Here is a 23528-nt window from a genome sequence, read left to right as displayed (position 1 = left end):
CTTCAAACATTATAGAACTACAAAAGGAAACAAACCATCAACAGTTTGGAAGCAGATTTTTCCAAATTGAAAAAATTTTCAGGCCACTTGTGGTGGCCCAGCACTTTGGGAGGCTAAGGTAGGAGGATCGCTTAAAGCCAGAAGTTCAAGTCCAGCCTGGGCAACATTGCAACACACTGTCTCTCTATAAAGAAAATTCTCCATCCATTCAATATTCAGTGTCCAGTATTATTTTTAATATGGTATTCTTTTTTTTTTTTTCTTTGAGACAGAGTCTCGTTCTGTCACCCAGGCTGGAGTGCAGTGGCGTGGTCTTGGCTCACTGCAACCTCCGCCTCCCGGGTTCAAGCAATTCTCCTGCCTCAGCCTCCCGAGTAGCTGGGACTACAGGCACCCACCGCCACACCTGGCTAATTTTTTGTATTTTAGTAGAGATGGGGTTTCACCATGTTGCCCAGGCTGGTAGCAAACTCCTGAGCTCAGGCGATCTGCCTGCCTCTGCCTCCCAAAATGCTGGGATTACAGGTGTGAGCCACCATGCCCGGCTAAGTTTTTCTCAACTTATTTATTTATGCACATTTTATATTGGTGTCAAGAATTTGTCCGTATCAAGTGCCCACCCTCTCCTTATTTCAGATGAGTTAAAAAAGTGACATAAAAAAGTGTTGGGAACAAACAGTTAAACAGGTCTCTTTATACATCCATGTGTGTGACTGTATTTTCCAAATGGCTGCAACATTTATCCTATCATACAAGCTCTTCTTACACGTAACTATGACACTCCTCCAATTGGGACAGGCTTTTATGACTGTTTGGATCAAGAGAGTAAGAAAAAAGTGACAATATGTGACCTCTAAGGCTAGGTCACCCAAAGGAAAGGCACATTCTGTCCTTTTCCCTGGAATGTTTGCTCTGAAAGCCTTTGAGCTCCCGGTAAGCACTTTGACTGTCCTGAGGCTGCCATGCTGTGAAGAACTCAAACTGGCCCACAATAAAAGATCTTATATGTAGAGAGCCTGAGACTACTTGAGAGATAGAAATAGAGATGAGGGTGGAGATGAGAGAGAGAGAGAGAGAGAGAGAGAGAGAGAGAGAGAGCATGCATAGCCACCCCTCACCCCCTTTTACCAGCCACTGTTTAACTGCAACGACATGAGAAACCCTGGGCCAGAACTAACAATCTAAGACCTTCTCAAATTCCGAATGCACAGAAACCATGAGAGATAATGTAATGATTGTTACTGTTTTAAGCTATTAAATGTTGCAGTAATGTGTTACATACTGATAAATAGCTGAAATATCCCATAAGCTTTTCCTAATTTGGGAGTGACATAATTTCCTTTCTTCTTGTAGAATCTGAACAGCTCTACCATTTTCAACCTAGAGAACAGGTTTGGACTGGCACAGGCACAAGTGGCAAGCTTTAGCATGACATATATAGATAGCTGACCCCTGACCTAGATAGAGAAATGATGTTTTGTAGAAGGTATACTGTGGTGATAGCTGGGAAAACATGAAAATTAGAAACAAGCAGTTTCAAAAAATTTTTACTTTGTTATATGAGAGTAAAAAACACAAACAGAAAAATCCAATACAATATTAATTAATTCTACAAGATTAATACTTAACCTTGTCTAGTCACTTTCTAAAGCCAAAACCTGTAATTGCTAAAATTGTAAGTAAAATTTATATTCTTAGAATATTTTAATTTCTTTCTTTATTTTGTTTTTTCTTTTTTTTCCTTTTTTTTGAGATGGTGTCTTGCTCTGTTGCCTAGGCTGGAGTGCAGTGGTGCAATCCTGGCTCACTGCAATCTCCGCCTACCAGGTTCAGCGATTCTCCTGCCTCAGCTTCCCGAGTAGCTGTGATTACAGGAGAGTGCCATCATGCCCAGCTAATTTTTGTATTTTTAGTAGAAACAGGGTTTCTCCATGTTGATCAGGCTGGTCTTGAACTCCTGACACGAGGTGATCTGCCACCTCGGCCTCCCAAAGTGCTGGGATTACAGGCATGAGCCACCGTGCCTGGTCAATATTTGAATTTCTTTTAGTGATTGATAGCGTTTTCTTTTTAAAAGATGAAAGTAAGTATACAGAGAAATGCACCTGATTTATTTTTATCTTTGTTTTCATTTGACAAATACCCATGTAGGGCTTACTATGATGAGGATAAATCATTGGAGGAGACAAAGGGAGGTAAGTAACTTGACAAAGTTGGCAAAATTGGAACAGGAGCCCAGGAACTCTTAGTCCAAAGTCTATATTCTAGATTACTAACTTTGAATAATGCCTTGTTGACAAGTACACCAGCTATTATCTGTCTAAATGAGTATTTTCCCCCTTCAAAATTGAAGTATTTCTGGGAATATCCCCAGTGGGGGCAAATTTATTATGAACATAGAAGCGAAGTGTTACTGAAGCTATCTTTTATTTACATTTGAAAGAATACTTCTACCATTCAGAGAGATTTTCAAGTACTTAAACACAAGACATCCCAAATACCAATAAAAATACAATTTAAAACATTATGAATATTTAAAAATATTAGTCTTCATGTTGCTAATTGCTGAAGTGCACACTCATTTCTTTTACAGTTCGGATTTCATAATTACCGACTTCTTTACTTGTGTATTGGCTGTTTCTCCCCATAAGCTTATGTTTGCATACCAGTGCCTAGTCTAAGGCTTGGCATAGAGGAAGTGTTCAAGAAACATTTTGAATAAATTAAGGGGGAAATAATGTGAGGGAATGGGGAATGGCTTCATAAGATGAACCAGATCTGGAAGGAAAGGAATAACATTTGTTGAATGCTTACTATGGGACAGGCACTGTTCTAAGTGCTTTACATGTCTATCTGTATTATATGATATGACATAGTATAGCTTGTTTATTATCTCAGTAGGATGTAATTTCTAGATGACAGAGAATTTGTATTATTCACTATAAATCTTCCAGGGCGTATATCAGGGGCTGACACATAATAGGTTAATCTGTAAATATTTATTGAATAAATACACAAAAATCACCTCTTTTAATCCCTATAACAACTTTAAAAGGCAGGTACTTTTAATATCCTCATTTTTCTGATGAGGAAGCTGAGGCCCCGAGGCAATAAGATTTTCAAAGACACAGGGCTGGAAAGATTCAAACCCAGTCAGTCTGATTCTAGACTTCATTCTTGTTATGGATTGAACTGTGTCCCCTGAAAAGATATTTTGAAGTTCTAATCCCTGGTACCTGTGGACGTAAAACTAATATAATCTTTTTTTTTTTTTTTTTGAGACAGAGCCTTGCTCTGTTGCTTAGGCTGGAGTACAGTGGCACAATCATGGTTCACTGTAGGCTTGACCTCCTGGGCTCAAGCAATTCTTCTGCTTCAGCCTCCTGAATAGCTGGGACTATAGGTGCATGCCACCGCACCGGGATAATTTTTTTTTTTTCAAGTCTTTTGTAGAGACAGGGTCTCACTTTGTTGCCCAGGCTGGTCTTGAACTCCTGGCTTCAAGTGATCCTCCTGCCTTGACCTCCCCGAATGCTGAGATTACAGGTGTGAGCCACAATGCCTGGCCTGAAACTAATAAAATGCTCTTAAAAGAATGTGGTATAGTGTTTACCCAGAGTAAATAAGAAATAATTCCAAAAGAGGAACTGAGAAACATTTCAAATAATGGCAGCTGGCCAGATGCTGTGGCTCACGCCTGTAATCCCAGCACTTTGGGAGGCTGAGGCGGGCAGATCACTTGAGGTCAGAAATTTGAGATCAGCCTTGCCAACATGGTGAAACCCTGTCTCTACTAAAAATACAAAAATTAGCCAGATGTGTGGTGCATTCCTGTAACCCCAGCTACTAGGGAGGCTGAGGCAGGGGAATCACTTGAACCTAGGAGGCGGAGGTCGCAGTGAGCCAAGATTACGCCACTGCACTCCAGCCTGGGCAACAGCGTGAGACTCTGTTGGGGGGAAAATAATGGCAGCAACGTTGAGAGTATGTGCAAAATTTCTCCAGCAGTTTGCTGTCTTGAAGTACAATAGTTATGTGGACATCTGAATTTCAGAAGGTTTATTTAAATCGCAGTTTTACTAATTTAGAATTTTATTCCATATGCCATGTTATCAACTGGGATGTGAACTTTTAACAAAATGGTTTGAGGAATGAAACAACTGGGTTGACTATCTGAGAAGAAGGAAAAGAATCAGTGCTTTGTAAAGAAAATCAGTATGTTGCATGCATTTACAGTTATAAATAGCTATATATGTGAAACTAATAAGGTAGTATAACTTGAGTTACTCTGCGATTCATGTAACAACATCTGTATGAACATTACAATAACACAGGTATGTATATTTGATCTTTATTTATTTAAAACATTTAATTAAGGGCCCAAATGCATTGGATTAGACTTGTGCTCTCTAATTCGATGGTCACCGGCATGTTACTAAGCATTTGAAATGTGGCCAGTGTAAATGAGATACTCAGTTTAAATTGTATTTGATTTTAATTTAAATATAAAACAGATACTCAATTTAGTCATTGGAAAACTTTAAGGTATATTTGCAACAAGTTAGGTATGAGAGTCTACTATTGCAAATGTAAGTTTTATAAAATTGAAATACAGATCAAATTTCTGATAAAAATTTGGTGTCTAAATTGAGATGTGTTATAATATAAAATGCACACTAGATTTTGAAGACATAGTAGTAGTGTGCTTTTTGTGTGAAGAAATACAGAATCATTTAGTTAATATTACAAATCCTCACCTAGATATGTATTTTTTCTATTAATCTTTTTTATCTCATGAAAGTAAAATATTAGAATTGCTGTATGTACTAAGAGTTATTTCCTGAATTTTCTATACTTGCAATCTCAACTGACATTACATCAGAGTATCTATTACAATCATATTTTATGTTGTAAAAGCTCTTTGTGTGCTAAACTATAACTTGGGAAAGAAAAATCTGATTTTGACTGATGGCATTCTCACCTGTGTATAACAGAAATCTATAGTCCCTTAATTTGTGAATGATACCCATTCTTAACATTACCAATTGCTTTCAGAGTGACAGTGCAACCACAGTTTGTTACAAGGCAAATTAAAGCAGTTTTTTTCTCTGCATCTGTTTTCCTACGTTTTTGGAAATAAAACCTAACCTTATGAGATTATTATTTAAAAAAGACTGAAAATTTTGATATTCTAGCTAACATTTATGTAGAAAAATAGGTTCTTTCTAGTATTCTTGGAACTACATATGAATGTACTAAATGGCTTCTTCAGCTAGGCCTTATCCTGTTTCATTCAAGATGACGGCGGTTATTTTAATAATTAAAATAAACATACAGATGAAAGATGTGAACTTTACCTACTACTGGCAGGATATTGTAATCCCTTTGTAATGTTGCCTTTGAGGGAGAGGCCATATACTCTTTGTGGGTTACTCCCTGTACTTATAACACTTTTCCTATCTGTAGATATTAAATCTCAGAAACAGGAACAGGTAGGTAGTATATCTAAATTCATGTAATAAGTACTTTATTATAATAAGGGTCTGTTGTACTAACATTTTTGTTTCTTCTTAAGCAGCTTGAATTGGCTCCCATGCCAGCTGTTAAACTGTTTTCTCTCACATAAAACACCCTAACTGTAATGTGTCTCAGTTAATTCAGGAGAGTGAGTTGTGTAAAGTACACCTTTTTCTTAGATGTTGTAGGATTAAGTATTTATGGAGTATAGAATTAACAATGAAAGGTATCATTTAACTTCAAGGAATTTTTTCCAAAAGAACTTTGTGATGCCTAGAAAATATTCTCTATAAAAACAACGAATTCTAGATAATTCAGGCGAGGTCAAAGAAGCTTCTAAATGTAAATATGGACAAAATACAATTACTGTAAGAAATCTTTCTGATAAGGCAAAGTTAACATAACTAGAAATGAAAACACTGTGATTGGATGTGTGTCTAGTATATGGAGATATAAAATCAGCAAATAATCTCAAACACTATCCTTTGTAATATCAGTATGCAGAGACAGAAACTAGCAATCCTATTTAACTGAAAAGGAAACTGGGGCACAGAAGGCTTTAGTGTCTGTTGCTATTAATTTATTTTTATCAGACAGGCACTCCTTTTGGCTATGATCTGACTATTCCTCCAGTCCATGAACCTCCAAGCATAAATATCAATAAAACAATAAAAAAATGGCCCGGCACGGTGGCTCACACCTATAATCCCAGCACTTTGGAAGGCGGAGGCGGGCGGATCACCTGAGGTTGGGAGGAAGGCCTGAAAGACTGCTTACTCATCATTATTCAGAGAGAGCAGTGGTTCTTGAACATCAGGTTTCTAGAACTCCCAGAGAAATAATATACAAGATAAATAGGACTGTTCATTGGGCCTTTGCACCCTAACACCTTGACTCTTATCTTATTGGCATTCAAATACAATTCCGGTGGAAAATCTGTAGAAACTGACAGGTGTGGCGCCTGAGCTCTCCTCTCTGGGCTTCCTCCCAGTTCCCTTGGGCCTCGGCATTCTGGGTCAAGGTTGGTTCCCTCCAGCCTCAGGGACCCGGGCATGGCCGGCATCCTGGACGGCACGGCGAGGGTTGTGGATCTGTAGAAAGAGGGCTTCCAAGACGCTAACAAGAGGGGAGAGACGAGTCTGATTCTCCTCAGCCTGTCAAGGTGTTCTGTCAACAGTTCTGGGGACCCCTCACGAGTCCTTCCGTCCTGTAATCCCCCTCGGTGTCTGAGCGACCGCCGGCTCTGCCTGAACCGCTCAGGTTCGCACCTTCTGGCATCTTCTCGCGCTTTCTCCAGCCTTCCCGGGCAGGGGGATCCTGGCCTGACGCTCCCCGCTCCCTGCCCCCGCCCTGGGTCTCTGGGGTCAGCAGAGCCACCCAGTGCACTGCGTTTAGGCATGCCCACATGGAGAGAGGCGACCACAGCGGTGATCATAAGCCCATGGTGGGCAGAGGCCCTATGGAGCCAAGGGCTCCGGCCGCCACCCCCGCTCCGCCACCAGCAGCGCTGCCAGGACTCGCTCTTCCTCCTCCTCCTCACACGCCGGCTCGGATGATCTCCTGCCATGACTCAGCGCTTCTCGCAGGCTGCCGTGCTGGGGACACCGGCTTCGCTCGGGCCCCTCCCGACGCGTCCACCCCCTCTCGCCACCCACGCCCGCCCCCAGCCGCTGGGCCTTTCCCAGTGCGGCCGCCGCCGCCACAGCTGCAGTCAGCACCGTCACCCCAGCAGCATCCGCCGCCTGCACCGTGCGTGCGGCCCGCCCCGGCCTGACCCCGCCGCCGAACCCGGCGCCAGCCATGGAGCCCGAAGCCCCCCGTCGCAGCCACACCCATCAGCGCGGCTACCTGCTGACACGGAACCCTCACCTCAACAAGGTAAACCCGCAGGCCCACCTGGCCGCCCATCGGCCCCTCTCTATCAGGGTCAGGGCCCTCTTGCAGGTCCCCGCACCATGGCCTCGCCCCTCCGCCGCTCCCCTGGGAAGGTTCCCGGTGAGCGGCCGCGGCCTGGGGGGCCTTGGTGTGGGCAGAAGGAAGAAGGACGCCTAATCGGGTCCGTATCCACTAGAGTGATGGCAGGGCGGTGCTGGTGCCTCTGCACCTCGGCATCCCATGTTAGGGATAGAGGTAAAGGTAAAGGTTAGTGATAGAGGAAAAGGTGATACTTTTCGGCAGCTCTTCTCCAAAAACAAGAGCCCAGACAATGAAAGTAGTATCAGACAAAGTGTGTGAATGGAGTGCCAGGTCAGACTCCATGTGCCACTCACTTACTGGTTGCACACACAGTGTGGCAATTATTGGAAGTTGATAAGGCGAGAAGTGGCTCAACTGGTCCTGCCCAGACAGAAACGTGTACTGAGTGCCTTCAGATCACGTTAGCAATCTGGAAATCCAAGTCCTCTCGGTTTCTGGAGTGACACGGTTAAGAGTCTGGGAATGCGTGGTGGGTGGCCTCTGTCTTGGACACTTTGCATGGCTTGGTAGAAGAACTCTGTCCCAGACATGGGACTGTGGGTAAAGCCATTTCTTTTCTTTCTTTCTTTCTTTCTTTTTGTTTTGTTTTGTTTTTAATTTGGCTTTCTGGAAGTTAAAAAAAATTTTTGTTTAGAGCTGCTCTCTTTTTATTAAAGGGGAATTCAGTGTACACCCTGTTCAGAGACTCCTTTTCGGATCCTGTAACACTTCATTTTCCTTCACTGGTGATGCAATATAAGCACTCGGGATCTCTCTCAAATAAAAAATACCTCCGAATTTATCATTTTGCTTCCACACTTATTTTACAGCCAGGTTTGTTTCGGGATTGTTCTTTTTGTGTGTGTGTGTGCGTGCGCTTTGGACATTTCCTATTTATTCAGGAGTCTGAAAATGCCATCAGTCAGCACAGAGGTTTGTTTAGTTATTTTGGTTGTCTCTTTGGTGGACTGCATTTCACATTAAGAACAGAAGCTCAGCTTTTTCCTTGTCGTGTTCCTGATGATTTGTTGATCATATTAATGACTTAAAGACATGATTTATTTAATAAGTTATAGTCAGTGTGAGTGATTTTTTTTTTTGTGGTGACAGGCACCTTTTACAAATCTATGATTATGTGCTATCTGCCGTCATGTAGCATTATTAAATTGTAAATAATTCCAACTTATTTCTTTCTTTAAAATAAATTTAATTGCTAGTTTGATTGTTTTTTCTTTTCTTTTATTACTCTGCAGGTTTGCCACCTATTTTCAGTAGAACAAAAGTAAAATTTGATGTGACAAAACTATTTGTGACTTGTATGTGTCACCTGCCTACTGTAATTTATGACCAAGTTGTGGGTTGACACTTAAGAAGGACCACATGAGTTGTATAACCTGTTTGATTTTCCTCAAGTTGGGGGCAAGAGTGTCTATTAAGAGTATGTAGATGGCATGAGCAATCCCTGAGCAAGAGTAATTATTGCCTTTACTATGCTTACATCAAGCATTTATTATTATTATTATTATTATTATTTGAGACGGAGTCTCGCTCTGTCGCCCAGGTTGGAGTGCAGTGGCGCGATCTCCGCTCACTGCAAGCTCCACCTCCTGGGTTCACGCCATTCTCCTGCCTCAGCCTCCCGAGTAGCTGAGACTACAAGCGCCCGCCACCACGCCCGGCAAATTTTTTGTAGTTTTAGTACAGACGGGGTTTCGCCGTGTTAGTCAGGATTGTCTCGATCTCCTGGCTTTGTGATCCACCCGCCTCAGCCTCCCAAAGTGCTGGGATTACAGGCATGAGCCACCGTGCCCAGCCAAGAATTTATGATATAACAATCCTTTTGACTCCTGTTCACAAGGTTACTAGGAATTAAGGATTAATTCCTACTTCAGAATAATAGTATCACAAAGATCTTCTATCAAAGATAAGATGTAACATTAATATGTTAAAAGCACATTTTCAAATTTGTAATACTTGAACTTTTTATCTGCATTATGTCAAATTGGATCCACAATCCAGTGTACCAACTTTGAGGCAATCAATGGAATAATCTTTTACTCAGTTCTAGGATGGTTATCTGGTACCTTATGGGAGTAACAGAGTTTCCTATGTACCATTGAAACTACAGCTATGGGACTTTCTTCATCTGTCATACATTCAAGACCTCTAGGCCTTTAATTTTGCTAGTAGCTCAGGAATGTTTTGGCTTATTTTTATTCTTATTATTTTGTAATAACCTTGGCTCCAAAGAGACAAGAGTAGATTTTACTTCCCTCAACAACCCAGCCTGTCACATGTCTTCTTCAACCACACTAACACAGAACTTCATCATTTACCTTTGGGTAGCTGCAACAACAGTTTTGCTGGTTTTATTTCCATTGATATAGTTCATTCTACATATATATATGAAAGAGACACCTTCATTAATTAACATTTTCTTCACTTTTCTATTATCCAAGCATTTATAGTATGTTATTATTTCCTATTATGTTTAATGTAAAATCAGTCTGTCAATTGGGTTTACAGTCTTCTCCAAATTTATCTTATTCGTTCCCCAATGTAGCCTTCCACTTAAAATATATTTGCTGAATCTCTTAATTCTTTCCTTTTTGTGTGTAATTTCTACTATGAAAATGTCTTAGTTGATTTAATAATGATCTTTCTAGGGAAGCATTTCTTAGTTATGTTAGTCTTATTATTTAACACCTCTGTTTTTATGTATTCAGTTATACTATATAATTTTGTATTTACTAACTTGTATTTTTATTTTCCTTTTTTTTTTTTTTTTTTTTTTTTTTTTGAGACAGAGCCTTGTTCTGTTGCCCAGGCTGGAGTGCAGTGGTGTGATCTAGGTTCACTGCAAACTCTACCTCCTGGGTTCAAGTGACTCTTGTGCCTCAGCCTCCTGAGTAGCTGAGATTACAGGCATGTGCCACTATGCCCAGCTAATTTCTATATTTTAATAGAGACAGGGTTTGGTCATGTTGGCCACGCTGGTCTCAAACTCCTGACCTTAAGTGATCTGCCCGCCTCGGCCTCCCAAAAGTGTTGGGATTACAGGTGTGAGCTACTGCACCCGGCCATAAGTTGTATTTTTTTTTCTTATTTCTTTGATTGTCATAGGGCAGGAGTCACAATATTTAGTACAGTATTTTGCTCAGTAGACATTAAATAAATGTTTACTTAATGAATGAGCCATGTCTTTATTTTTGTCTTTAAACAGAACTCAGCTTTTAAAGTGATAGTTTGGGCATTGTCCTCTTTAAAGTAATTTTGTGAAAATAAATTCACATTGAAGTCTAAAGTTTAGTTCACTTCCTATGCCATTATATAGTATGCTGAAATGTAGTCAGAAAAGTTGAAATTTGGTTTAAGCTTGATAATCTCATGAAATTTTAATTACTTGCTGGATAACCTAAGGGAGGTGCTTCATCTTGGTAAAATCAAAGTTAACAGTAGATATGGTATGAATTCAAAAATTTTCAAAAAACTCAAGAGAATTAGGATCTTCATTTGTTATGATTCATGTATGAGTCTAAGCCTTACTATTTGTTTGTATTAAAATATGCATCATTCAAGGTAGGATTTCATCAAAACAATTGGGGAAGTAAATCTGCCTCATGTTTATGAGAGTTAATATTTTTCTGTGCATAGCCCTAACTATTTTTGAGATGCTTATCTTTGCCGGTTTTATATAAATGTGTCTAATTTAATGTTTAATGTTTTTTATTTTCAGGGATATGGTCTAATATAGATGAGTTGTGTTTTAAATTTTTTTCTCAATAATTTTCATGTGACTAATAATATTTCATAAATTGCCCTTCAAAATTAAAATTCTACACATAATAAAATAATCATGCCTATTTTTTATTCTCAATTAGTTTATTTCCCTTTGCAATGGTAGAAAACACTAATTGATAGTTCTATCATAATTGTGCTTACATGGTTTCTATATCTTAAGAGTAAATAATAACATGACCCATAAGTAAATCTCCAAACAACACCACTCTTCCATATTTTAGGCAGTTTGGTTCAGTATAAGTCATGTTTAAGAGTTACGTTCCAGTAGAAGATAGTGTTTTATTGAAGTTAATTTGGGTCATCATTACTAACTTTTACATCTAAAAAATCAGCTTTTGTAGCTGTTTGTTTCCTGGCATGACAAGACCTAGTTGGGTGTGTTGTAAGAAAGAGAGAGAAATAAGATTCATGGCAATGAAGGAAAAGTACCCTAAACCTCTTTTTCTTCAATGTAAACTAGACCTGAATGAATTATTCAGAAAATTTCATCCAACCACATTCTCTAGAGTTGCCTCTGCAACGTGAGAAACTGATTTATTATTTAAGATAGAATCCCACTTATGTGAAAGTCATATACAGCCAGGTACCTCTGTATATGTTTGTTACCTTGCTGCAGTTGAAACAACAGTAGTAGTATAGAATATCACAATAACAAAATGTGTGCTGTAATAAGAAAAGTGAGTTTGATATGATAACTCTTGAGACAGGTGATATGGAGTATAAAAAATATTGAAGAAAGGAATGGATTTGAGATTTTTCCTTTTTCAGCTCTGATTTCCCTCTAACTTTTGGACAGGTAGGGGAGAATGTGATGTAAAGGAATGGACATTCTAAAACTTTGTGCCTAGAAGAAATGAGCCCAAGTCCCAAGCCTCCCAATTAGCTGTGTGATGTAGCATCTGGGAAGGTCCTCCTTGCTACATCATCCCATGGCAGAAGGCAAGATGGTAGAGGGTGAGAAGGAGCAAGAGAGGGCTGAACTTGCTTTTATAAGGAACCCACTCTTGCTTGCAATAACGAACCCACTCCTGCATTAACAATACTAGTCACCTCATAAAAATCCCACCTCTTAACACAGTTGCATTGGGGATTAAACAACACATGGACTTTTGGGGACAGATTGAAACCATAGTAGGAAGTCAGGTAATATAATAATGAATAACGTTCTCTAAAAACATGAGACTATAACTACTGGAGCTTTTCTACTAATATACAGACCCTGGATTTAAAAACACTGGTATTATTTTTTCAATAATCAGGTACTGGTTGAGTAAGAACATCGGCAAAAGTACTTGTGTGTTTGATATGGTTTGTCTGTGTTCCTACCCAAATCTCATCTTGAATTGTAATTCCCATAATCCCCATGTGTTGTGGGAGGGACCCAGTGGGAGGTAATTGAATGATGGGGGTGGTTACCCCCATGCTGCTGTTCTCCTGGTAGTGAGTTCGTTCTCACGAGATCTGATGGTTTTATAAGGGGCTTTCCCCCCTTTTGCTCATTCTTTTTCCTGCCGCCATGTGAAGAAGGATGTGTTTGTTTCCCCTCCCGCCATGATTGTATGTTTCCTGAGGCCTACCCAGCCATGCTGAACTGTGAGTCAATTAAGCATCTTCCTTTATAAATTTCCCAGTCTTGGATATGTCTTTATTAGTAGCATGAGAACAGACTAATACAGTATTCATACCAATGTTAGTAATTATGTTATGAGGCTAGGTGTGATGGCTCACACCTGTAATGCCAGATGTGAGCCACCTGGGAGGCCGAGGTAGGAGGATCACTTGAGCCCAGGAGTTCAAGACCAGACTGGGAAACATAGCAAAATCCCATCTTTACAAAAAAGAAAAAAAAATACAAAAAGCTGGGCATGGTGGTGTGCACCTGTAGTCTCAGCTACTTGAGTGGCTGAGGTGGGAGGCCACAGTGAGCCATGATCACACCCACTGCACTCCAGCCTGTATGACAGATTGAGACCTTGTCTCAGAAAAACAAAACAAAGCAAAACAAAACAAAAGAATAAAACCTTAGAGATCCAGAGGCTGAAGGAGTTCTAAGACTTCCATTGTACTATTAGGCATTGGCCCTTTAAGCTTAGAATATATTTAAATACATTTAAATTGTCTATTCAGAGTCTTAAGATGGCCATCTAGTAAGTCCAGGAGAGAAGCCATAGAATAAAATCAGCCCTCCAGACACCTTGATTTTGGACTTCTATCCTTCAGAACTTTGATAAAATAAATTTATGTTTAAGCCACCCAGTGTGTGACGCTTTGTTGTGGCAGCCCTAGCAAACTAATGATATACTTCTGTAATTGAAGCAAAATTTCATAATACAGCACTTTCCCTTGCTTTGTTTAGTTGACATTTTCTGGACTTTGACAGGAACATGTAGGTGAGAAGCAGTAATGATCTAATCAGTCAGGTTTGCTTGTAGCCATTGCCAATTTTTGACAATCTCTGTCTTTTGATTTTTGTGTTTAGGCCATTTACATTTAATGTAATTGTTGATACACAGAGAGATAAACAGATTTCTATCATATCATAGGTGTCTGTTCCCTTATTTTTCATTCCTCTATTTCTCCTTTCCAACCTAATTTTTAATTACTTAAATATTTTTATTATTCCATTTTGATTTATTCCATGAGTTTTTGACAATATTTCTTTGTATAGCTTGTTTTTAGTACTTGGTCTGGTGATTATGATACACATACTGAACTTTTCACAGTCAACTTAAAGTTAAAATTTCACCACTTCAATTGAAATATAGAGATCTTACCATTATATAGATCTCATTACCTTCCTCTATTTATGTTGTAGTTATATGTATTATATCCTCTTATATCTCTATATATGTATTACACAAATATTTTTAAAATAGTAATTTAATGTAATGTTTATACCTTTTTTTTTTTTTTTTTTGAGACAGGGTCTTGCTCTGTTATCCAGGCTGGAGTGCAATGGCGTGATCACAGCTCACTGCAGCCTCGACCTCCCAGACTCAGTCCGTCCTCTTGAGTAGCTGGAACTTCAGGTGCACACCATCATGCCTAGCTAATTTTTGTATTTTTTTGTAGAGATGGCATTTTGCCATGTTCCCCAGACTGGTCTGAAACTCCTGGGCTCAAGAAATCCTCCCACTGTGGCCTTCCAAAGTGCTGGTATTATAGGTGTGGCCTGTAACTTTTATTTATTTTTATTTTATTTATTTTTCATTTTTTTTTGAAACATAATCTTGCTTTGTCATCCAGGCAGGAGGGCAGTGGTAACATGGCTCACTGCAGCCTTGACCTCAAGGCTCAAGCAATCCTCCCACCTTAGCTTCCTGAGCATCTGGGACTACAGGCATGTGCTACCACTCCTGGCTAATTTTCATATTTTTTGTAGAAACACAATTTCATCATATTACCCCATCTAGTGTCAAACTCCTGAGCTCAAGGTGTCTGCCTACCTCAGCCTCCCAAAGTGCTGGGATTACAGACTTGAGCCACTGTGCCTGGCCCTAACTTTTGTTTTTAACTGTCACACATATTTTAAAGAGTTTAAGAGGGAAAGGATAATCTATTATAGTTATCCAGGTAGATACTATTTCTGTTACTCTGTTTCATTCCCCATGTTCCATGTTTGTTTTGGGGTATCATTTCTCTTCCATTTAAAGAATGTCCTCTAACATTTTTTTAAAGCAGGTTTGCTGGAAACTAATTGTCTTAGTTTTTCTTCCTCTGAGAATGTCTATTTTATCTTCATTTGTGAAGGATATTTTCAATAGTTATAGAATAATGAGTTGACAGTTCTTTCCCTTTAAGACCTAAAAAAAAAAAGCCATTTCTCTTCCTCCCGCCCTTTCTTTTTCCTGATGAGAAATCTGCAGTCATTCAAGTTGATATATGTTTGTAATACATCAGTTTTCTCTGGATGTTTTAATGGTATTTTATTTTTCACTTTCAGAATCTTAAATATAATGTTTCTGGGTTTGGAGGTTTTGGGGTTTATCTTCTCGGGGTTTTCGGAGCTTCCTGATTCTGTAAGTATATGTCTTTTATCAAATTTGATATGTTTTCAGCCATTATTTTCTCCAAATATTTTTTTCTTTCTCCTCTCTTTCTGGGACTCTGATGATACAAATGTTAGGCCTTTTGATATTGTCCTGGGGCTCTGAGCCTCAGGTGACTATATGATAGTATCAAAAGGCCTACTTTTTTAAGGACTTGTTTTCTCTTTATTTTCCAAACTGGTTTGTTTCTAATGATTCAGCTTTAAGTTCACTGATGCTTTCTACTCTCATCTCAATTCTGTTCTTCAGCCCATCCAATGAATATTTTATTACAATTATTGTATTTTTAAGTTCTAAAATTTCCATTTGGTATAGCTTTTATTTCTTGTCCAATACTTTCTTTCCATTTATTTAGAAAGACTTTGCCCTTATGTTCTTAGGCATGGTTATAATAACTGATTGTAAGTCTTTGTACATTGTACAGAAATTTCAAGGTCTGACACCTCAGGATTGGTGTTTGCTTATTAGTCTTTTATTTTCCAAGTTAACGTTTTCCTGTTTCTATGTTGAGTGATTTTTTAATCTATTCTGGACATTTGCATATTATGAGATTCTAGCTGTCAGTTGTATCTTAAGGGGAATACTGTTCTTCTTTGCTTTAGTGGTCACTCAACCTGGTTAGGTCATTTTGCAAGTTGGACCCACCTGTGGCCTGCGGTTCTGATATCAATTTGGTTTTCAAAGTCTACTCAGTAGTACTGTTTGTATTTGTCCATTATGTGTACCGCCCAGTGGATAGTGTGGGATCTGTGCAGTAGTCTATGCTATAGTTTACTTCTCAAAGCCTTTGGTATGCTGTTTAAGGTCAGATCTATGCACGTTTAGCTCAAAAGTGAGTGTAGAAGTTAATATACAACTTTATGGGATTGCTCTCATGAGTTCCTTTCTTTCTGTGATCTCTGATATTTTTTGTTTCCATGAGGACCCCCTTTCCAGTCCTCATGGCCAGAAAACTGGGCTTTTGTTTTCCTGCCCTGCTGTGTACTTCCTCCAGATTTATTTGCATCTGAGGCCATACGATTGGAAGACAGAGAGAAAGTTGCAACAGGCATTTGACCTATGATCTTGAGACCAGGTCTATATCCTCTGGTAAAAAGAATGATTCCCTTACCTTAGAATTTTAGGCATCTGTCGTGGTTATTGCTTCTGCCATCCCTGTGGGATTACCTGGGAGTTGGGACTAGAGAGGTGGAAAAGAATATTGGATGTTCTTCCTTCTCTGACCTTTAAGCACCCCCTTTCTGATTCTTGGACCAGAAAGATAAGGCTTCTCTTGGCAGTCTTTGTACACAATCAATTGCACTTCCAGCTTTTCTGCTGCTTTTGAGTCAAGGCCAGTTGATTACAGCAGAGAGAAAAAAAAGCCAGGCCATATTGGAGGAAAAAATGCCAGGAAACTTAATCTGGTTTTGTCGTACTTTAGATTCTAATCTTCTTCCTTAGTTCTTCTGCTATCATGTATTTTTCAGTCTTCAAATAGCTGCTCAATGCGTTCTATACAAGGATTATTGTTGGATTTAGTGGGAGAGACAAGGTATACTATAGCTACCACTTTGCACAGAACCAGACCCTCAGGTTGTTATTTTTAAGGTATGAATGTGTGAAACTCAGTCTAACTTGATTTTAAGTTCAGAGAAGAAAAATACCAGGGAATTGGTTCCCAAATGTACACTCAACATTTTTTCTCTTTTTACTGGGTACATAGTTGCTATACCAATCAATATTAATAATAAAGATTATTGTGTGGAAATGGTTCATGTAAGACAAAAACTCTATACATAATTTATAAAATGTCTGTGTTCTAAGGATTTAGAAAGAAGTTTTGCCTTTTTGATATCTACATACTTCATTTGTGCCCCTTTTTGTGCTGTGAAGGAGAAGAGCAAGTTCGACGTTCAGAATTTCTTTGGGGTTCCCTCTCTTGGCTTTGGGCCCCCCCTCCCTGTCTCCATACAGGGAAGCTTCTTTCTTTCTTTCCCCTTCTTTTGTGCCTATTAAACTGTCCACTACTTAAAACCAAAAAAACAAAAAACTAAAAACAAAAAAACAAAAAACAAAAACAAAAACAACAACAAAAAAAAAACCCAACAACAACAACAAAAATTTCTCTGTGGATGTGGGAAGGAGTGTTATACTGTTTTGCATCATAGATTTATCTTTCAACATAGTTGCTCTTAGGGCCTGGAATGTAGTAGGTATTCTGTAATAATTTGTTGAATGAATGAATCAGGGATTATTCTTGAAGTAACACTGTTTTACCTTGCAGATATTGCTATAACCTCTCAACAGTTCACATCCTACCTTGTGGGATAAATGCACAATAACCTCTTTTATATGCTGTTGAATGTGTGTTGGAGAATCTCTTTTCCTTAATGGGTATAAGGATGACCACTATATCATTTAGGATTAGGTTTTGCTACATATAACAAAAAAGCAAAATAAAAGTGAGTTAACTAAGATACAGCTTAATTAAGATAAACTGTTCTGTGGGTCCACAAAGTCATCAGGAACGTAGCCTTCTCTTTTGCTGCTCTGTCATCTTCAGGATCACTTCGTGGTCCTAACTGAGTATGTAGGTCTAAAGATACCACCTACAGACTGGGCGCAGTGGCTTATGCCTGTAATCCAAGCACTTTGGGAGGCTGAGGCGGGCGGATCACTTGAGGTCAGGAGTTCGAGGCCAGCCTGGCCAACATGGTGAACTTCCATCTCTACTAAAAATATAAAAATTAGCTGGGCATGGCGGTGGGCGCCTGTAGTCCCAGCTACTTGGGAGGCTGAGACAGGAGAATCACTTGAACCCAGGAGGTGAAGGTTGCAGTGAACCAAGATCGCACCACTGCACTCCAGCCTCGGTGACAGTGCAAGGCTCCGTCTCAAAAGAAAAAAAAAAGATACCACCTACACATTCCAAGATGGCTGCTGGAAGAAATGAGAGAATTACAAGAAGGCCTGCTTTTCAGTGAAGTCCCCTCTTTTAAAGTAGCCTTCCCCACATTTCACGTGATACTTCCACTTAGGACTCATTGTTCAGTACTCTGTCATATGGTCACATATAACTACAGGGGAGTCAGGAAATGTCTTTTATTTAATGCATTGCCACCCCAAATAATATTAGGATTCTGTTCCTGGAAAGGAAGAGGGAAATAGATGTTGTCGTAGGCAATTAGCAGTCTCTGCCATAGCCAGAGCTGCCAGAAGCAAAAGGAATGAGATTTAATAAATGAAAATATTAAATATGAATGTAATATTCTTGAAAATTGAGGTGAATGGTTCTTAATATTTTAAAAATAGTCTTATAGATTTGCTTTATAAAAATAAGAAGATATAATAATATGAAAAGTATGTCCGCCACTTCTGTGTCTGGGCTAGCTGGTTCCCCTCCCTAAAGGCAACCACTGTTGCCAGTGACCAGTGTTTTCATTATATACTAGAGATATTGTATGAAGTATTTTTTAAAGTTAATTTTCATAAGTTAAAATGTTGTTGATACAGGGCATGAATCAGATATGCCCTTAGTGTGGTAGATAGGAGATAATGTTATAAAGAAAAATGTTTCAGGTGGGAGTATGTATGTGAATTTTATAGAGACACCGAAAACAGATTAAGAATCGTGATATCAGGTTGAACCATCTATGATTTGCCCGGTAGTCTGAAACTAGTTCTGAAGCATTGTTCTACCCACCACCTTTTGTTTTTTTAAAATCTGAGCTAGCCTTAGTATGTGGATTCCTTAATACGGTGAGTGATAAACATGCGGGTTGGCTATTGCTAAACTCACAACATTTTTATGAAATGGAATAACTAGTCAGGAAAGGTACTGGGGCTTCCCATTACTCTTAGGATAATGTTTGAAACTTCTTACCTGGTTAACTAGGACTTGCCCACTCAGGTTCGTACCTGTCTTTCTAGTGCTCATCTTTTATCATTTCTCACAGTTGGTGCAGTTTCCTTCCCTATGCTTTCCCTGAGAAGCCACGCTTTTCTGCATTAGGCGTTATATCCATGCTGTTTCTTCTCTACCTACCCCCAACTTTTCACCTGGTCAACTGCTACTCTTTCTAGTCATCCTTCAGATTGCATTTTGACATTACTCCTCAGTGAACTATTTCTTTAACTGTCTAAATTAAGTTCTTCCTTTTCTTTTCCCTGTACTTATCACAATTGTTATAGTTATTTGTGTAGCTTTTCATATAATATCCTGTTAAGCTCTTTATATTGTAAGCCTAATGAGACTATGGATCATACCTGACAAGCCACTGTTTCATTGGGGTAGTTCCTGTATGCATTGTAAGCATTCACTCAATGATATCTGTGAATGTAATGATTAATTTTATCTGTCAACTTGCATAAGCCACAGGGTGCACAGACATTTGTTCAAACATTACTCTTGTAACTCTTGTAGTGTCAGTGAGAGTGTTTCTGGATAAGATGAACATTTGAAGTGAGTAAAGCAGATTGCCCTCCCTAATGTGGGTGGGCCTCATCCAATCAGTTAAAGGACGAAAAAGCTGAGTAAGAGGGAACTTCTCCTGCCTGACTGTCCTGAAGCTGGGACATCAATTTTTTCCTGCCCTTGGACTCAAACTAAAATGTGGGCTCTTCCTGGGTCTTGAACCTCCTGGCTTTCAGACTGGATCTACACCATTACCATTGGCTCTCTTGGGTCTCTAGCTTGCTGGCAGCAGGTCTTTGGACTTGTCAGCCTCCATAATCATGTGAGCCAATTATACTATTTCTCTCATAATAAATCTCTTCATATATATAAAGGTTCAGTTTCTTAGGAAAACTGACCAATACAGCGAGCTTCACAACCGCCCATAAAGTAACTGTAAAAGCAGAGAGAAAACATTTCTGCAAATCTCCACAGTGGATCTGAAGCAAGAAAGCCATCTTGTGGTGTTTCTGGGAATATCATGTCTGAGGTATACATCCCTTAAGAAACTATCGCAAGAACAAAAAACCAAACACCGCATATTCTCACTCATAGGTGGGAATTGAACAATGAGATCACATGGACACAGGAAGGGGAATATCACACTCTGGGGACTGTGGTGGGGAGGGGGGAGGGGGGAGGGATAGCATTGGGAGATATACCTAATGCTAGATGACGAGTTAGTGGGTGCAGCGCACCAGCATGGCACATGTATACATATGTAACTAACCTGCACAATGTGCACATGTACCCTAAAACTTAAAGTATAATAAAAAATAAAAATTAAAATTAAAAAAAATAAAAATAATAAAAAAAAAAGAAACTGAAACAGTCCTCTGCAACAGTTTTCAACATATTTTGTGCCAAAGGCACAAAAGTTGGAAAGTTGATGAAGTCTGTGATCTCCTTAAATCAATGATTTTAAATAAACAGTATACATAGTATTACAAAGGAAACCAGTTGTAATTAAATATAGATATCAAAATATTAACAAATATATCTTACAAGTGTGTATTGTAAGATATATTCCTCTTTATTGAAGACTCATATAGCAAGATACTATATTTAAATATGGGCAATTTAAAGTAAAGTTTTATTTTTTAAAGAGATCAGTATCAAGGTTGTCTGCATGACTAGCCTGTGTGCCTGTTCATGTTATTAAAAAAAGTTGGGCCTGGCGTTGTAGCTCATGCCTGTAATCCCAGTACTTTGGGAGGCCGAGGCGGGTGGATCACAAGGTCAAGAGATCGAGACCATCCTGGCCAACATGGTGAAACCCCGTCTCTACTAAAAATACAAAAATTAGCTGTGCATGGTGGCACACGCCTGTAGTCCCACCTGCTTGGGAGGCTGAGGCAGGAGAATGGCTTGAACCTGGGTGGCGGAGGTTGCAATGATCCGAGATCACGCCACTTCACTCTAGCCTGGGCGACAAAGTGAGACTCCATCTCAAAACAACAACAACAACAACAACAATAACAACAACAACAACAAAAAACATGTTAGTTAGGCACAGTGGCTCCTGTAATCCCAGCACTTTGGGAGGCCAAGGGAGGAAGACTGCTTGAGGACAAAGGACAGGAATTTGAGATCAATCAGGGCAACATAGTGAGACCCTGTCTCAAAAAAAAAATTTTTTTTCCAGATGTGGTGGTGTATGCGTATAGTTCCAGCTACTCAAGAAGCTAAGGCAAGAGGATTGCTTGAGCCCAGGAATTCGAGGCTGCAGTGAGCTATGATTATACTACCGCACTCTATCCTGGGCAACAGACTGTCTCTAAACAAAGCAAAACAAAACAAAACAAAACCTTATTGCAGATCTAAAGCTACAGTAATTTCAAAGTAATGAAGAACATGAATGTTATTTCCAGATACATGCCACAGATGTAACATGGCATAAAAATAATTGTTATTTCTATTATGACAAAGACACAGAAACTACTTTTTTTTTTTTTTTTTTTTTGAGACAAATCTCACTCTGTCACCCAGCCTGGAGTGCAGTGGCATGATCTTGACTCACTGCAGCTTTGACTTCCCCGGCCAAAGACATCCTACCACCTCTGCCTCCCAAGTAGCTGGGACTACAGGTGCATGCCACCACACCCAGCTAATTTTTTTCTACTTTTTTTTTTTTGTAGAGATGGGGATCTCACTATGTTGCTCAGGCTGGTCTCGCACTCCTGAGCTCAAGCGATCTTCCCGCCTTGGCCTCCCAAACTGCTGGGATTAGAGGCGTGAGTCACTGTGCCTGGCCAGGAACTACTATTATGTCTCTTGTTTATTTCATTTAAAATGGAAGGAAATACTAAATCTCATAGAGTTTGTGAAAAAGATGTCCAAGTTCAGGCTCCTTAATTACTCATCCATACCTTGAGGATCTGTGATTAGGTCTGTGAATTTTAAGTTAAAAGCCTCTGATAGGGGGCTAAATTGGTTCTTCACCAGAAGCACTGACCTTGGTATCTGAAAACTGATTCTTAAACTCAGAGGCTTTCAGACAATACTGAAATGTGAAGAATAAAAGTCAATATTCATGTAGCATGTGCATATTAGTGACTTTATTTTAAAACTTTGTACCATAAGCATTTATATAACACTTTATAATTTACGTAGGATGCAAAAACACCTGGTCTCATTTTTTTCTTCCCAACAACCCAGTGAAACACACATAACATGTACTATGTGTTCAGTAAATAGTTGATTAGTCTTATTTAGCAGATGCAATAATTGAGGCAAATCTCCATTTAACCCTTAACACCTTAAATATTTGCTCAAAATCAAGTGTTAAATAATATCTACTTGTGACTCAAACTTGACAAATGGTATACCCTTTAGTCTTATGTTGCTATTCAGTCATATTTGTTGGTGAAGTGTGCATCTAAATTTCTAGTGTATGGCTTATTACAATCTATTAAATACCAAAAATGTACTGAATAGCTGCCTACAACAAATAATTGTCTGTCCTAAAATGTCACTAGTACCAAGATTGAGAAACCTGGTCAAGATGAAAGTACTTTAAAAAATCCCCATAAACTCTGGCACTTATGCTGATATGTAGATATATATTTTGGTCAAACCAAAGTTGATCTTGAATGCCTGGTTTAAAGTCAATGAAAAAACTTGTTAATAGTGGATTAGTTTAATTAAATGATTTCCTAAGGTATATGTGGAAAGCTTAATTATTATTTGGGAGATTTTTAAATCATGAGCACTCTTTGTACTATTGCATAAATAAATCTTTGTTTGAAATTTGAATTCGGTGATTTGGTTATTCAAAATAGAACTACACAGAACCGAACTACAGAGTACTGAAAATTTGTTTCACATTAATGTATTTATACATCCATTTGCTTATTTAAAATTTATTAAGGCCCTGCTCCATCCCGACATTGTACTAGGTGCTGTCATACAAATATGAATAGTATAGTGCCTGTCTTCCAGACCTGGGTAAAATGGCAGGTAAGCAGAAACAATGAACTATGGGACATTCTATGATAGAATTATCCCTTGAAGGAGATCATTATTCAGGAATAGGCAAAGGACACAGGAAGAAACAGACATTTGCAACTTCGTGTGTAAATTAATTGGTAATTAAATGTGTTGGAATTGCTGTCTAATGTTCATAGTCTGCAGATTCTTCTATTAGCTTGAAGAGTTAATAAATCAAGACACAATAGAGGATTATTTTATAATTCTGATCTTTCTGGTTCATTATATGAGTAATCACTATACACACTATCATAGGCATAGAGGATTTTGTCGCATATATA

At 38.9% G+C, this 23528-nt stretch overlaps 1 protein-coding gene across 2 annotated transcripts in view; it reads left to right on the top strand.

The window, feature by feature from the left end:
* Positions 1 to 6812: 6812 nt before the first annotated feature.
* ME1 (malic enzyme 1) overlaps positions 6813 to 23528 on the top strand; it is a 214394-nt gene continuing 197678 nt past the window's right edge. Inside the window, exon 1 of one of the 2 annotated variants that reach the window (XM_518610.8) lies at positions 6813 to 7395. In XM_518610.8, the coding sequence (XP_518610.3) occupies positions 7318 to 7395 (78 nt within the window). In that variant the 5' untranslated portion in view covers positions 6813 to 7317. The remainder of the gene's footprint in view (positions 7396 to 23528) is intronic. The other variant, XM_063813239.1, reaches the window with a different exon arrangement.

The sequence above is a fragment of the Pan troglodytes genome, chromosome 5 (genome assembly GCF_028858775.2).
Source record: "Pan troglodytes isolate AG18354 chromosome 5, NHGRI_mPanTro3-v2.0_pri, whole genome shotgun sequence".
Classification (NCBI taxonomy): Eukaryota; Metazoa; Chordata; class Mammalia; order Primates; family Hominidae; genus Pan; species Pan troglodytes.
Note: the sequence above shows the minus strand (reverse complement) of the source record. Positions and strands in the feature narration are given on the sequence as shown.